The sequence below is a fragment of the Struthio camelus genome, chromosome 6 (genome assembly GCF_040807025.1).
Source record: "Struthio camelus isolate bStrCam1 chromosome 6, bStrCam1.hap1, whole genome shotgun sequence".
Classification (NCBI taxonomy): domain Eukaryota; kingdom Metazoa; phylum Chordata; class Aves; order Struthioniformes; family Struthionidae; genus Struthio; species Struthio camelus.
This window is the reverse complement of record NC_090947.1, coordinates 21,926,682-21,943,942: the sequence shown is the minus strand read 5'-3', so window position 1 is coordinate 21,943,942 and position 17,261 is coordinate 21,926,682. Positions and strand designations below refer to the sequence as shown.

At 39.8% G+C, this 17,261-nt stretch overlaps 1 protein-coding gene across 2 annotated transcripts in view; it reads right to left on the bottom strand.

Annotated features, from left to right (window-relative positions):
• Positions 1-8,256: 8,256 nt before the first annotated feature.
• SP3 (Sp3 transcription factor) overlaps positions 8,257-17,261 on the bottom strand; it is a 38,249-nt gene continuing 29,244 nt past the window's right edge. For both annotated transcript variants that reach the window (XM_068948557.1, XM_068948558.1), the window contains 2 exons: positions 12,283-12,479; positions 8,257-10,013 (listed from right to left, as the gene is read on the bottom strand). In XM_068948557.1, the coding sequence (XP_068804658.1) occupies positions 9,697-10,013; positions 12,283-12,479 (514 nt within the window). In that variant the 3' untranslated portion in view covers positions 8,257-9,696. The remainder of the gene's footprint in view (positions 10,014-12,282; positions 12,480-17,261) is intronic.

Below are 17,261 nucleotides of genomic sequence, written 5' to 3'. Positions count from 1 at the left end.
GCTTTATTGTATGAAGTTATAAATAGGATATGCTTTATTGTATGAAGTTATAAATAGGATAATACAATCTTACACACAATATAAAAACCTAAGGGATGCCTGGAGAAGAGACAGTCACATTTAGTTCTTCTACAGAGGCCCCTTACAGGGACGTCAGGCCACACTTAACTCTTTGTCCCCTTTTTATGTGTTCAACATCCAAAATTGGGGTCTGCAGTTTGTTTTCCACCCTGCCTCTCTTAGACCCAGGCAAATTTTTGACCACCTCTACCCCAGTGCTTTCCGCCTACCACAAGCAAAACACAGACGACAGACAGGGAGCATCTCTTGTCCTTGCTCAAAGAGGCAGGAGGAGCCAAGAGACTTCTAAGAAATTTGGGGCGCCCTGCAAGAGGCCTGAGTGAAGCGAGGCTGATAACGAGGGTCGTGAGAGGATCAAAGCCGGGAGGTGACGGTTCAGCCCCGTCCCCCTGCTCCGGCAGTCAGAACTCAGCTACCATTCCCCTACGTTCCCATTCGTTAGCATTTGCATCATCAACGAAGTGAGAGGGAAAACTGTAAAACAAGCCAGATCCTCCAGCATTAGCACAACTGGAAATGGTGCTATTTTAATCCTTCAGGTAAATATTGAAGAGGGTTTTTTTTTTTTTTAAGCGAATGCAATAGGAGGCCCAAAATGACTATAAGTATTGATACAGTTTTAAAAGATGCTTATTTACAGAAAAGACTTGAATAGCTCATTTGGAAATATTTCAAGCTGTTAAATAATTATGTATTTAGGACACATTACATTCAGTAGAAACATCTATGAAACCACGTGGAAAAATTACTTTGCAGCACCATAGTTAACTACTAAATCCCCTATCTCAGACAACTGCTTCGGCATAAAGAGCCACGGACCAAATTATGGACAAATCAGTTGCCATATTTTTTCCTGGGGTTTAAGCCAAGAATATAAGGCATCCGCCTGAACGTGACACAGCCTCAAATCTTAAGTGACCCCTCACTTTTCACTCGCAGGACTAAACGCTGACAAAACACGGCTTAAAACTAAAGCCGGACTCTGTGCGCTCACAGATACAGCCCACCCCACAGCCCACCTAGACTGATGAAGAGGAGGGAGGCAATTTGGGGCTGAAGCGCCCCCCCCCGCCGCCAGCCGGCCCCACAACACGGCCAGCCCCCATAGCACGGCCCAGCCCCGGCTGGACAGAACCGGCCCCGACCGGACGGAACCGGCCCCGCCCGCGCACCCACACCGACCCCAGGCAGCGCCCGGGAGCTGCGCCTTACCCAGCACAAGTCGGTTATTAGGATGCGGCCTGCGAAATAAATGCGGTTTTTCAGGCTGGAACGGCTAACGCACGATCCAGCAGGGAGCGGGTCACGGCCGGGAGATGAGTCGCTTTGTCCTAGCGAAGCCGCTGTGCGCAGAAACGAGAGGCATCGTCACAGCGCCGTGTTACAGAAAGGCATGACGGACAACCTCATGCTCTGCCGAGCCTAAAAAAATAATAATTATTGAAAACGAGGCACATCATTGGTTCTTTCCATGATGGCCTTGCCCATGGCCTAGCTAAAAAATAAAGTGTTTCAGAAATTTCTAGAGAAGCAGAATAGTCCCCTAGCGCTCTCCTTTTCTAGAGATAGCAAATGGACCCAAAGCTGGGGAGGAAACACAAACCATTTGTGATACGGCTAGAGGCAACAGACCAGTGGAAACCTGTGCTAACCACACTAGGCAAACAAAGCTTATATGCCTGGGGAAACTGAGGAAGAACAGCTTTCTCAGACAATAAATAAAGCCAGCACGCAAAAGGACACATGGAGATAAAGAGGCAAAAAAAGCTTGACTTTGTCCACATGACAAAACCCCTCTGGTACTTAATTTCTAATCCAGTTCCTAAACACCGGTATTCCCCTATTTAAAATGAAATAATGGGATTCAGCTAAGATATCTCTCAAGCCGCAGACCACAGTTCAATTTTTAACGTGTGTCTTTTTGTCCATCTCCTAAATTGCCTACAATAATGCATACTGCCAGATAAAAGTTCTGTTAAGTCCTAAACCAAAAATGCAAACTTCATAAGGGAAACTTCAGGCTAGCATGTGCGCTCTTGCTCGGTTTGCAATATTGTCTGATGGAGCAGGTGGCCTAGCAGAAGACTTACCAAGGAAGCAAGAGGTGTACCAAGTAGTAAAGAGTCAAAAGGAAGTAAAGACTGCTATGAAAGCATCATGAATGCAGAAAAGCTTTATGCATCACAAAAATTTAGCTTTTCAGTGCCCTTTCCTGCACCTGGCCAGGTACATTTTGCAGACTGCTGCAGCAGTTGTACTCACGCCTGGCTGGAACCTGGACTCGAACGTTTTGGTAGGGGGGCCAGGGATTAGTTCTCAAAAAGTGCATCAGCTATTGCTGCCACTTCTCCATAGCCTTCTGCAGCCCTACTCGAAGCCATTTGTCCTGCCCATCTGTTTCTACCTCTGTCCTGCTATCCTCACTTCATTCTTTTATTCACAAATCTTCCTACAAGACTGTAAGTTATTGCACACTCTTTTATTATGTATTTGTATAGTGCCTGGTACTAAAAGGTTGCTGTGTTAGCAGCTTGCTTATCTCAGCTTTTCTTACCTAGTCCCCAGTGCTGCTCTTGAAAAATATGGGGTAGTGCTGCAATACAGCCTGGTGTTTGCTCCAGCCACACTTGAATGTTAAACGTTTATTTATGTAAGGCTGTAGAAACGGTACCAAAGGGACCCAAAGCTTATGTAGTAAGACATACAAGCCATGCCAAATCCACTTGTGCTCAAAACCAATGACACAAATAAAGAACATGACAGGAAACAGTAGGAGCTCAGAGAAGTGGAAGGACTAGTGTAAGGTCCCTGAGCAGGTTGTGGCCAAGCTAATCATACCAGTAATAGTTTTTTACCTTCATGGTTCTCCCCAGCAAACCTTCCGTCAGCACCTTTCATAATACTAGAACCAGAGTCTAGTATCAAGGAAGAAGAATGGCACACAGAATACATAATATGTATCAAAAACCCACAAGAACCAGAAGCAATAGTATTTTTTCATCTTCACCAACCTTCCCTATATATTGGTAATGACTCATGCCGTGGCCTAGACAGGGAAGATAGAAATCAGGAATCAATTTAAGCAGTAAACGTAGATCAGTCCTATCAAAAAACACTACCATGATGTCTCCAGCATGGAGCAGCGAGGGGTGAACACGTGCACAGAACCCCAGTGATCTTCCCTACAAACTTCTACTATAGTGTCATTTCTTAGCACAGCAGCAACAGTTACTTGCAGTGGGCTGTTATTCTCCTAAATGTTTGTCTGTCACATCAAAACACAACCTGATGAAGGAAAAAATCCAGTTAGGAAGCATCTGATGAAATAGCCACTTGTGTTTTCTGTCCATAAACTATGAATAAAATCATGGGAATATCCTACGAATGGGAGTAATTTCTATAGAAACAGAACAGAGAACCTAAGAATATGCGTGGGTAGGTGGCTTAGTATACGTGAAAGTCAGAGACTGCTTTGGATAACAAAAAATTACAATGATACTTTGCCCACACTGGGAACCCAGCTGTCAGAAATATATTGGATAGAGAAATCCAGCTCGGCCACGTCTGTGATGGTTCTTCTTTCCTCAGGGGCCAAGATGTCTGTACTTGAAAGACCTTTCCTGAAAAAGGTATCTTGAATTACGTGATGCCAACTATCAGCTAACCATTGTTGCTTGAAAATCACTTGCTACAGTGACCTACTAGCACATAATCCTTGCAAAAGTATTACTTTTGCAAGTACACTTTAAGACAGATAGAGAGGCAAATCTTGCTCTGTCTGTAAACATGGCACTAGCATGCTCAGGATTTGAGCTGTCAAGTCTTTTTAGAGGAAAAAGGAAAGCCAAGCACATATAGCAAAAAGCTCCAAGTCTTGCTTTGGAACCTTTTTCCAGGGGGTATCCATCTCATATTGAGTCCAAAATCTATACAAGCGGTCTTTTCAACTAACAGCAGGGGAGGGAAAGTTATTTCCTTGCAGATAGTTTTCAGAGCATTCTTCCACCAACTTAACACTGACAGGGCTTGAGAACGTGCATCAGCTTGCCCAGATAGGTGCTCAACCAGCTTCAAGTGTCAAAGGTGAGCTCTAGAATTGCAGAGACACTCTTTTTGGTCTGAGTCAGAAATGGCTTTTCTTTGCTTGTTTTCAAGATTAAAAAAGTAAACAGATGTAGAATCCCTTACATAAAATGTTTCCTGTTGATTTAATCTTTCACAAACTAGAGCATCTAAGCACAGAAGCAATTTTGTGATGCAAACCACCAGTACCCGCTGGTGTGGCAAGTGGGTGCTATTCCTATCTAGCAGAAACACCAAGGGTAGCACACAGTCTTTCTCTGAAGGGTGCTGAGGGAAGGAAAGTTGTATATTACCACTTTGCAGATTTTGTTTTGTGCCTCTATTAATTTCAAAACATGTAAACTTTGCACTTTCATTGCGAAGCAATGTCAGGTCCTAATGTCCGCCAAACTATGGGATTTATTATACAGTTTGTAGCTGTCGATAGCTGTGAGAGATAGAGGAGACTTACCAGTGAAATGAACAGTGAAGGATTGGTTTTCATGAGTATGAACAGTTTTGGCTTCTAGATGAAAATGAAAAATCCTCAAATAACATAAAATCCCTCCACACACATATATACAGAAAAACTTAAGTAAATCTTACATATAACACAGTAGATAACGTATTGTGTACCTAAAAATTAAATTATATACACATTTTTATAAATATTTATTTTCCAAGCACAACTGCTGAGCCATTATGCAAACAAGGTTCAAATCAAAGGGAAAATCTGAATTTTTGGCCTGCCGCAAAACCCAGAATCAAACAGACTGAAGAGCTTTTTATCCCCTTCATTCCCCCCCCCCATGTCCCCCCATGGCTGCTTGGACATCTCCAGAATTGGAAATGACCAACATATCTGGACTAGACAGCTTAAAGGCTCCCACAGACCACTGTTTTCATTGCCAGGAAGAAGAGAGGTGTGGTCCTGTGGTTCTTGTGATAAATTGCTGTTCCTATTTGCAGCAATTCTTCAGACTGTATGCAATACCTACACATCTCACCAAGATGCTAGCAGACATCCCACAGACATGGATTATAGGGAAGATGTACCAGAATACACAAAACCAGTAATGAACAGCAATTCTGGAGCATCACATGGAGGTAGTCTTTTCATAGAAAAAATCATCTGCCAGGTAAGATCCAAGTCAGCTAAGTTAGGCTCTTTTGCTCTGTTCTACAGTGCACGCTCTGCACTTCTCCTGGTGATGTTGGTGGTAAAAAAGCTGGAGGAACGACAGCCATCTGCTCATTAGTTCTTTACTTAAAGAAGTTAAGAACCACTTGACAGGTGACTATTAGCTCCATTCCCTCATTTCCTGACACCCTGAACAACTTGTTAGAGAAGACATCAGAGCTTTCCTGAAGCCATTGGGATGGCTTATCTTACTGATTCCAGCATCTCAAAATGCCTCAGGCCAAAGCCTATTATTTCTTGTTCAGACAAGCTGATAGAGCTCTGCCCAGCTCTTCCTCTTTCCCAGAGGAAAATTTGAAAACTTCAGACAAGAAATCCTGCTCTTCACAAGTGTTTCAAAGATTATAACATTCTTCTTACAGTCATGTTGCCCCTTGGCCTGGGCAAGTTACAATGATTAGAATCTCTTTTTCTCTGCGAGAGTCAGTAGTTTGTAATTTGAATGAGCCTATAGTAATGCTCAGATTGTAGCAAACATATGTATAGGCCTTGTACTTACAGAAGACAAGTACCCCGACTGTTAAAACTGAGAACATGAGCCTGTCTCAGGCTCATGCTCTCTTGCAGAACCAGTTTTAAGGTCTTCTTAATTAGTGATTACATCAGATTGCAGTTATATCGGAGAGATACAAAACAACCAATGATCTAAAGGCCACCATTCTAAGAACCTATATAAGTGAAGAAGCCTCAGGTCAAAATAAACACATTAAACACTACAGATTGCACAGCAAGAAACAAGGAACAGACCAGCATCTTCAGGAATCCTTGATAACCTGTGATTCACAGATAAAGCTGAAAGCCTTCTATACAGTCTGCACAAAAACTTTGTCTTGGTATCATATGAGTTGCTGGTAAGAACACAAAAGAAAGCCATGAGGTAGCAACAAACCTGGAATATACCAAAATATTATACCAGGGATAGTGAACCAGAGAGAGTCCAGCGGAGGGCTACAAAGATGATTAGAGGACTGGAGCACCTCTCCTATGAAGAAAGACTGCAAGAGCTGGGCCTGTTCAGCCTGGAGAAGAGAAGATTGAGAGGCGATCTCATCAACGTGTACAAGTATCTGAAGGGGGAGTGTCAAGAGGATGAGGCCAGCCTCTTCTCCGTGGTGCCCAGCAACAGGACAAGAGGCAACGGGCAGAAACTGAACCACAGGAAGTTCCACCTAAACCTGAGAAAAAAAACTTCTTCACTGTGAGGGTGACAGAGCACTGGAACAGGTTGCCCAGAGAGGTAGTGGGGTCTCCTTCCCTGGAGATATTCAAAACCCGTCCGGATGTGATCCTGGGCAATATGCTCTAGAGGTCCCTGCTTGAGCAGGGAGGTTGGACTAGATGATCTCGAGAGGTCCCTTCCAACCTAAACGATTCTGTGATTCTGTAACCTTTGCCCTAGAGCTGAGCAGAGATCTTTGAAAAAAATCACTACCATGCACCATGTGAACGTACACAGCAGTGTTCTCAAATAACACAAATACTATGGCTGTGAGACATTAGACAGAGGACCCCTAGACTGTATGCTTTCCATCTGATTTTACACAAAGATTTCCAGAGCTACTTTCTTCCAGAACTTTGTAGCAAGAGTAACGTTAAAAAAACTATGTCACCTAAATGTTAATTAAACTAATCACTTGATGTATTGAGCATTACAGTTCTGAGAAATTAAGCAATGATGAGGCATCAAAACTCCTGCTACAAAAAACACACTTTTAGCCACAGATGCACACTGGTGAAAGTATCATTCTATAAAACTTGTGTATTGAAGAGCAGCTTCATTAAGAAAGTAACTCTCTTCCCTCCCCCTTAAAATAATACACTAATATAGCCACAAATGGCTGGAGAAATGAGACAAAGAATGTAAGTATTAGAAATTGAAGTAATTCACACCAAAATGCTCTGAGAGCTAAAACAGTTATTGGAAACCAAGCCCATTCACCTGTCTAAAGGAGGAAGATTCAGAGTATGTTAAAATATTGACAATATCCATGTGCTGGTTTAAGTCTGAGCAGAATTCTCTTCTCTCCCAAGCTGCTCTTGTGCTTTCCCAAATGATTTCACTCTCTCGTTTTACTAAATAGAAGATTAAGCTGATTAACTCCCTTTTCCCTGCATCTATCAATTCCTGTTGCTCAGAATCTCAAAAGATTTGCCTTTTTTTTTTTTCTCTCCTCATTTAACTGTGAATGCAGAAAACATGTCCTCTTCTCTTCATTACTTTTCCAGTTCTCCCTTTTCTAGGCTGAGCTCTACCTGGTTTATCCTAAATTATCCTGGTCTGTCCTCTGGCCATTCTATGCTCTAAGACTTTAGACTTCTTTCATCACAAATATAGTATTTTCACTTTCATTATAGCACCATATACAACTGGTGCTCTCCTTAATGTCACAGTTCTCACTGGTCTTTCTTACGCCATCTAAAATCTTCATCTTACTCTTCCCAGTCGTATCTTCCAAGCTCATAGCTTTTCTTCCCCTTGCACTTACTATTTCTTCCTATCCATTAAGCAAAAGGCCATTATCCTCTGTAGACATGGCTTCCCTATCAAGCCCATCTGTGTTATGGCTTGTCAGTATCAGAGGACCTTAATGCTTTTTTATTTTCATATTCTGTACCATGATGCCTGTTTTCTTTGTCCTGCACAGCATCAGGATGTAAAAATTACCACCCCACCACCATAGTATTAGCATTATCTGCACACACAGTTATCTTCCTTTTTTTTTTTTTTTTTCTTTTTTGGAAGCGGGAGGAGGAGGTGGTATATTACCATCTGTTGGGACTTGCCCAGGAGGAGAGGAAACACTGTTTCTATTTCTCACCACCTAATACAAAAGAAGAAAAACATGTCAGGCTATTAAAATGTATTATCAAATTACATCTTATTAATTAACAAAAAATACAGTAAACTCAAGTCAAAAGAAAAAAAAATAGTGTTTTATTAACTACCACACTGTTATAATACACTTTAAACGTACAATAAGGTAGCCTTTAAATTTGAGGTGGTTTTAAGAATAACAAATGAACAGATTTCCAAATGTTTGTAAATAGGTGAACTGCAGTAATTATTGTTGTACATTTTTGGAAAATGGTATAGCACTTACAGACTGGCTATGTAACTTCATTTTGTACATTTTTCTATAATTGAAAATATAAACAGTAATTAAAAAATAAAAAGAAAATTCAGCATAATAAAAAACATATATGTTTATCAGTTAAATGTACTGGATACATACAATTTTTAAGGGAAGAAGCAAAAAGGAAAGATGGCTGATATTTAAATGCAGATTGACTAACCAAAAACTAAACAACAAACAAATAAAAACCTCATAAAACCCCTAGTTCACTATGACTATATCCATATGTTTGGGAGTACTGTCAATATGGAAGTGATTTTTCTGTTGTATTTGCATATGTTATATTTTACTGGTAATTTACATGATGGCTTTTAAGGCCCTGGCAGACAGATGTTTTTGGAAAAAAGATTTGATAAAAATCACTGCTGAGACGCAATACACCTTATTTTTGGTCCTCCAATATTCAACAGAAGGGATATACCTCACTATAACATTTGCCTTACCACCCAAATGCCTCAACCTATACATTTTTTTTTTTTTTTAACATTTTAAACTTTTTAAACATTGGTTATATTGCCCACCTTGGTTATTGAAAGAATATTAACAAGACATCATTTTGGCAAATTAAATCTTAAACATGGCTTTTCAATAGGATTTAAAAGGTGACTATCCCTAGAGTTCCATGTTAAAATGTAGTTTTCAAAATCTTACAAGAGTAATGCTTAAAATATTGTACATAGTTAACCTAATTAAAATAATTAGCTTCAAAATGACAAGTTGATGAGCTAAGTAAAGCCTACACTATGTAACATTTGCTTGGAAACTTGATTTGTCAGTTATGCATAATAAAAATTCCAGTCATCAAGAAAATTACAAAATTTCTTTTATCATAACATGATTTCTTTTCACCCATCAACTTCTTTTATCTTACAATAGATAAATACCAACATGTTCTCATTTTTTACACTAAACCACACAGGATTGATGCATTTGGTTAGACTACCATTTCCATCGTTAAATTCATTTTTTTAATATAACTTGGTAAAATTTCATCTCTTCTAGATTCCAAAAGTACCTACAAAACCCATGCAATTTTACCATTTTAATATACTATGGAATATCATACAAAGTAAGGCATTTCAGTGTCATGTATAACCAAGTTACTGTCAATCCAAAAATTTTTGCACATCAATAAAAAGATATCTAAGAACTTAGGAACAATATTCTTCTCACTACTGTATAAAAATAACCACAATTAATAGGTATCTTGTGTAATATTTACTCCATTGTCTCGTTTCCCGAAACTGTGACAAGCTGTAAAGGTATTTCAGTGTTGGTAAGAATATCTTGATTGCTGGTGCCAGATGTATTAACAGTTCCTATTCCTGAAACAGAACCTTGTTGAATATTTGCAAGGATAAGTGTTGTTCCTCCTGCAGTAATCAAAGTATCATCAGGTGTTGCTTCTACTGATGCCAGCACTGTACTGCTAGAGTGAATACCTTTTTTATTCTGATGTGTTTTAATATGTTTGGCAAGGTGGTCACTTCTCATAAAGCGTTTTGAACACTCTGGACAGACAAATTTCTTCTCACCTGTCAACATAGGATAGAAGGAAAAAAAATGTTTTCAAGAACTTAAAAAAAAAAAAAAACACACGTACACCAAAAATTGAGATAACTTACTACCTGTAAGAGTCAGAATTCTAATACCATCTATACTGAAGAAAAAACAAACAAACTGACAGTATGAATTTGAATCATTTTTTAAATTTCTAGGCATTCACACAAATCTTTTAAAAAAATTAATTTATTTTTCTGTCTCTTGGTGAGTTCTGGGAGATCTTTTAGACAAGCTAAAGAACATCACCATTTAATATCCTCAGGCTGCTGGTGTGCTGCCTCAAAGTTTCACTGCAATAAGTAACATTTAAGAGGAGAACAAACCCTGCAGAATCATGGACACGGAGGAGTACGTGAGCTCCTTCAGAATCACACCTGAGATGGACAGACAGAGGATCACAAGATAATTCAGGTTGGGAAGGACATCTGGAGGTCTCTATACTGACCTCCTGCTCAAAGCAGGGTCACCTGCTGGGTTGCTCAGATGGTCAGAGGTTGCTCAGGGCTTTATCTACTCTGGCTTTGAAAAACTATCTAAAGATGGAGACTGCACAATGTCTCAGGGCAACCTGTTCCAAAACCTAGCTGTTATTGTGGTGAAGAAGTTTTTCTTTATAACCAGTACGAAACTCTCATTTCAACTTATGCCCCTTGTCTCTCATCCTTCCACCATGCACCAGCCAGAAAAGTTTGGCTTTGTCTTCTTAATGATTGCCTTGTAGGTATTGGAAGGCTGCTATTAAATCTCCCCCTTACTCTTCTCTTTGCCAGGCTGCACAAGCCCAGTTCCTTCAGCCTCTCCTATAAGGCTACTGCTCCAGTCCCCTGACCATCTTGCTGAACTTTTTCCTGTAGATGTCTTTCTTACACTGGGGGATGAAAACTGCATGCAATACTCCAGATGCAGTCTAACCAGTTGTGAGAAGAAGGGTTAATCGCTTCCCTAAATCTACTGTCTGTGCTTCTGTTGATACAGCCCAGGCCATGTTTGCTGCTGGCTCATGTTCAACTTGCTGTCTACTAAGACTACCAGGTCCTTTTCAGCAGAGCTGCTTCCTAAACAGTTAGTTCCCAGCCTGTATTGCTGCAAGGGTTTATTCTTTCCTACGTGGAGGATGTTGCATTTATCTTTGTTCATTTCGTCAGGTTCCTGCAGCCCATTCCTTCAGCCTGCATGGGTCCTCTGAACGGCAGCCTTGCCCTCAAACGTGTGGACTGGTCACCCCAATTTGGTGTCGTCCACAAACCTGACAAAAATGCACTCTGTTGCCTCCTCCAGGTCATTGATAAAAAGATGTTAAACAGAACAGGTCCCAGGATAGATCCCTGCAGTATTCTTCTTTTTACCAGCATCCCAGTACACTAGGACCTATTAATCACTAGCCTCTGAGTATTCAGGTGGTCATTCAATCAGTTTTTACCCATACATCGAGACGGTAACATCCTAACTTGGATACACCTATCCAACATGTCTAACAAAAACAGACCATCAAGTACAAAAGAAGAAATATTTTCAGAGGCATTTCAAAGACATTTTTCTAAGCAATGTTCTAAGCAATGATAAGCACCTAAATTATTTGTGTATCTATTGTCATTAGGTTTTTCAAAGTCCAATTTTAAAGGGAAGCATCCTCTAAACTACATAGTTTGAATATTCTATCTATGTCTTCTAATACAGACAACAGATGTAAAAATCAACCACTCCTTGACAAGGTGGAAGCGCTAATTTCATTTCTGTTCTTCATATTAGACAGTAAGAGAGATAACCTGGGGTCCCTATATCTCTCATGAGTAGTCTAAACATGAAACTAGAAGATGTCAAACAATGCACCATCGCATGCTCTTTCTTGATTTGTGAATGATACCTAATCCCTTGACATCTATAGCCCTTCACTTTGCTATTTAAAAACCAAGAAAAAATTAAAGTTTTAAGCTGAAACAACAGTTCTACTGTGGTTCAAACAAATGAAACATTGTTCAACCTAAATCAAAGTATTCTGATTAACCTATGTTAGCTTAAATGCCAGTTCTGAACCAAAACAGTGTTGCTGTTTTTCTTCCTCGGATCTACTGAAGAAGCCAAAATGCATACATAGCTCTAAGTACTAGCTGATTTTAGAAAATTCATACTACATTAAAATCAATTCAATACAAAAATCCGTTTTCCTCTTAAAAGTTATTTATCCAAGCCTTCCCCATGACACTCCTTTAGTTAAATGCACCAGAATCAAAGACTGAAAACCTGTATGCGTTCTTCGGTGTCGCTGAAGCTCATCACTGCGAGTGAACCTTTTTCCACAGAACATCCAAGTACAAACAAACGGACGCTCTCCAGAATGCCAGCGGAGATGAGCTCTCAAATGTGAAGTTTTCCCATACACTTTGCCACACCCTGGTATGTGACAAATGTGTTGCTTCTTTTTTCCCAAGCTGGAGCCTCTGGGTTTTTTTAAAAAAAAAAAAAAAAAAAAAGGCAATCATTCTAATACATTCCTCCTAAATATTGGTCATATGTAGAAATGGGCTTATATATACACCATTAGATCTGCAAATGAGTCTGAGCAGCTTCCCATTTTTGTTTCAAATGCAATCAGAGCCCAGTATACTGTATAAGAAGCTGGAACTAAACTCTGTAATGATATCCCAATTCTGCAGCCAACTATAAACTCAGTGGCAAGTTAAATTTAAATGATAGAAGTGTAATCTTTAACATATATGTATATTAGGTTAGAAATACTATCATTAGAACAGCTCATACTACTTTGGTGCTGAAGTCCCTGTATTTTAAATTTTTCCCAATTTCAGTTTTTACTATGCCAAAGACAGTTTTGGCAAAGAAAAACACACATGACTGCAATCGCCAAAAGGGAAACTGGAAGTTTTGGCAACTGGGAAGAGAACAGATGGAACTTTTGGCATCTTGGGAAAACGTGAGAAGTCGTTTGGGTTGAAGGATAAGTGTACTAACCTGAGTATTTCCAGTAAAAGGAGCGGCAATAAAACAGTTAATCTTGCTGACATTTAAATTAGCTCCTTGGGATTTCAAAAATAAAATCCATTAAAACGAACACACAATTCACATAGAGTATAATCCAGACTCCTAAGCTTGATGCCTAATTTAAGATGCTGCCTTACTGAAACGGTAGGTGACTGATTCAGAGGAAGCACCTGAAGGTCTACACAAAGGCCTTTTATAAAGCCACCAGAAAGGTAAGTGTATCTGAAGACCCAGAGAAAGAGATCAGTCTGGCCAGTGCAGGGCTTCATGACTGATTCATGCCAATTTAAGTGTTTGCTACCACTGAAAGGGACACTCCATGGAACAGATCTGGCTGACAATGCAGTCATATGACTAGTAAATGCTGCTACAAGGTAGGACGCTGGAATATGCAGCCAAGCACCAGGCCACCTTATTCATCGGCAATGTTAACTTAAAATAGGTTATGTGGATTCTGCAATCAGTTTTCAGCACTCCATCCTCTGATGGGGAGACTCTACCAGTCTCCCCAAGGCACTTTTATTTCCTTAAATTAGGGTATTCCACTTTGGTATAACTGTCTAGAGGCTGAAGGATTTGCCAAGCAACTATGAGACCGAGATTCTCATCCCTACTTCCAGGACAATTCTGTTTCACATCTAATGAGGGTTCAGTGTAACATGCATACACTTCATGGAGCTAGGACTTGGAGCAAGCATTTCTGAACTCTAAAAAAACTCACAGCATCTAAAGGGATTTCCAACCTAAGTAGTTATGTTCCTAATACATTCTAGACAGACCAGAAAAGTAAGAAGATGAAATCCAATTAAGTCCTAGAAAATGTTTCTAAGAATTTAATTCTCAATTTAGAGTGGGGTCCATCCTCATCCTGCTTTATTCATCATGTTGGCCTGTCTTAGAAGAACAAACTATCACTTTTACATATTAATTATTTTTCATGACAGCGTATGTTTTGGCTTCACAACAAATTCAATGGCAGCAGACAGAGAGAGTATAGAAAGCTTTTAAGCCCTGGTGTTGTAGCAGTAGAATCATATGAGCCTAGGGATACGGCGACAGAGGAGATTCTGCTCATCTCTTTTTTGTTGCCACCCCTCGTTCCATAGCGTCACAGAAAGTTCACCTCTCTGTTCTTCTCAGCTTTCTTATATACAATATTCTCACACCTAACATATCTGACACCTTAAGCTCTTCCCTCATTATTAGTCTTAGCAAGAATACTTCTGACTCAATCTTTTTCAAATGTCCCAAGGGAAAATCATTTCTTTGGACCAAGACAGACGTTTTTGGACTTGTCTATTTCTTATAGCTTCTACCTCAACTGAAACATCAATTTTTTTCGTAACTTGTGCTATATCTAAATTGTCAGGTTCACATCCTTCTCCTGCCTCCTCTTAAAAATTAGAAAGCAAAATTAACTCTTAATGTCAAGCATTTACCTTATGTCACCTACACAAACAGCCCAGTATTCACAAGTTTTGAGCAGTCAGCCAATCTCAAAGAATTTAGCAAAACATCTTTAGATCCTCCCTTTCCTTTTCTAATTTCTGGGGTTCTGCAGATAGTTAGGCTAAAGCAAACTCAATCATATAAAATGCAGTGTACCTGTAGAAGTCCCATGAGCATTCATCTACCAGCCCAAAACACCCAGCCCTCTAGACTCCAAGAAATAAATTTATTGTATTGCTCCTTCTGTCCCACTGCAGTTCCCCAGTTCTCAGGCTCCAAGTTCACTGTCTTCTAATGATCTGGTTCTAGACATTTCTTTTCCAGCTTCTCGTTTAGTGTCTCACAGCATCCAGCAATTACAGTGCTGGCTTTTTTGGCAATAAAGGGAAAGAACACCCATATCTCTTCCCCATTATACTGTCTTGGTAACTGAAAGAATTCTCCACAGGCTCCTGCTATCCTGTATCTTTAATTGCCTGTCTTGTCTTATTCCATGTAACCCTAAAATGCGCTCAGCTTATGCTTATTATAACAAAATGTATTTCTGTAGTTGAGAATATATTTCTGTGCACAGAGAATTTTTTTTAATTATTTCATCCTTAAACCTTTTGCAAAGTGTACTATATTCTTCCTTTCCACAATAATCAGCATGACTATTTCATAACTTTGCATGACACAGTACATAAATGTGACACAAATTACATGAAATCACATCACAATTCTGTTAAAATAATTTTAAGATTCTGAAGTCAATCATTCAAAGGTGCTTAAATGAAAACAGCAGCTCAGTATTTTAGCCCAGACTGAAGGAAACCAACGTTCAGCTCCTGATTGGTTTATTTTGCTTAGGTGGTATAATATGCATAATTTCTAAGCACCTTACCTAACTGGTAAGGGAATTCTTAAGTGGACTGTGAAGTCCAAAGCGAGAGGAAAATCAGGGATTCATAGGATGAAATCCACAAGACTACTGTGAATGAGTAACTAACGGTATTTACTCTATACAGTCTCATATAGGCAACCACATGTACGCTTCACATGTGCTCTAAACTGACTGGAAGTGAGCCAGATTCTATCTGGGCGCTTTGCAGCTGCGACAATCTGGCATCGTGCCCTAACAAGGCCTGCTAAGTGGCGTTTCTTGCTGCACTTTCTTGAAGCCATCATCACTGAGTAAAGGGATATGACTCCGGTCTACACATCAACCGGAGTCTTCAAACCCATTAATATTTAAGTGTTTCTACAGTGCGTTTTTGTTTTATAAAGACTGGAAACCACATTTCTCAATTACCACGCAGAATGCAATGGTAGCAGCAGAAGAGACCTTCATCTACCAAGAATCAAGACTCATCAGTCCAGCAGTACTTAATCTCTAGATATTTAGAAGGCAAGGCATAAGTTTAGCAGTGATTTTAAGAATGTGGTTTTAGAGTTACGTACCTGAAATAGAACTCAGAAGCACTGTTCCTCTATAGGTCCAGAGAGTAGTCTCTCCAGATGTAATTGAGAGGAGGATGCAATTTCCACCTAACTTCCAACACCTACACCTCAAACCTAGCCAGTCCATTTGGGATCTGAGTCATCCTTTGAGGTACATCCTTCTCTCTCCCCTCCTTTAGCCCCCATTTACTACATAAATTAAAGCCATATGGCTCTAAACCTACAGATCTAATGCACCATTGATGGCTCTTCCTTTCCTTCCTTCCCCCATGTCAAATACGATAGCAAGGACAATAGCAGCTCCCTACTTCTCAGAACTGGTACAAATATAAATACTTTGAAGGCTGCAGCGTGTTCCAATTCTGCACTGAGAGCCAAAAAAAAAAAACAAAGAAAAAGAAAAAAGGATAAAAATAGAAAAGACGACAGGAAATGCCAAATTAAGGCTAAACAACACATGAAAATATGATAAAGTCTGCATATAAAGTTGTATACTATCTTTTCCTACCTCATTCAGTGCACAGGAAAGAGTTTTCTTTGAATGAAGAGCTATTCAGCCTCTTCCATACTGGTTGCATATGTGTTTTCCTTTTCTTGCCACTTGTATATTACTTAAATACTGCATTAAATATAGTTATTCATGTCCCCAGAGTTTCTTTCTCATCATGGACACTTGCAACAGCGTTAAGCCATTCATAAACATTAACAAATTTATCTTGCCACACTCCTGTAGTGAACTTGAACTACTACACTCATTTCATAGATCCAAAAAGGTGGCAGGAAGAGATTAAGGCCAAAACTGTCAAACACCCACCAATTTGGGGCGTCAGGTTTGAGATACTAGAAGCACTTTTTTTTTTTTTTTTCCCAGAGTGCTGCAGATGTCCACAATGCAGCTCAACTGACTTCACTACAGCAATGAACTCAGCACTTCTGCAGTGAAAAATATGAGGTGGATAGACAAACACCCTCAAAACTTCAGAGCCCCAATATTTTAAGTTGGCCTCCAAAAAAATGAGAAACATGCCCTCGTAGTGGCCCCTGTGAAAGATCTAGCTTTAGATTTTTCTTCCTGCAGTCCCCTATCTCATTCCTTACACTCCTTCCAATTTCTGCAATAAATGAACCAGACTATGTTCACTGCACAACCCTGATTCATTCCCTGAGCATCATCCATCTCATGCACTGAATGGCACAGGAGTCATATGGAAAAAGTAGTATAAAGTCATGTAATCAGAAACCAGATCATAATGCATACGCACAACAGACTGAATTAAAGTTGCACAGGAAATCTTAACTTTGGCATTTCCCAACTTTCAATTTTTCATTTTCGC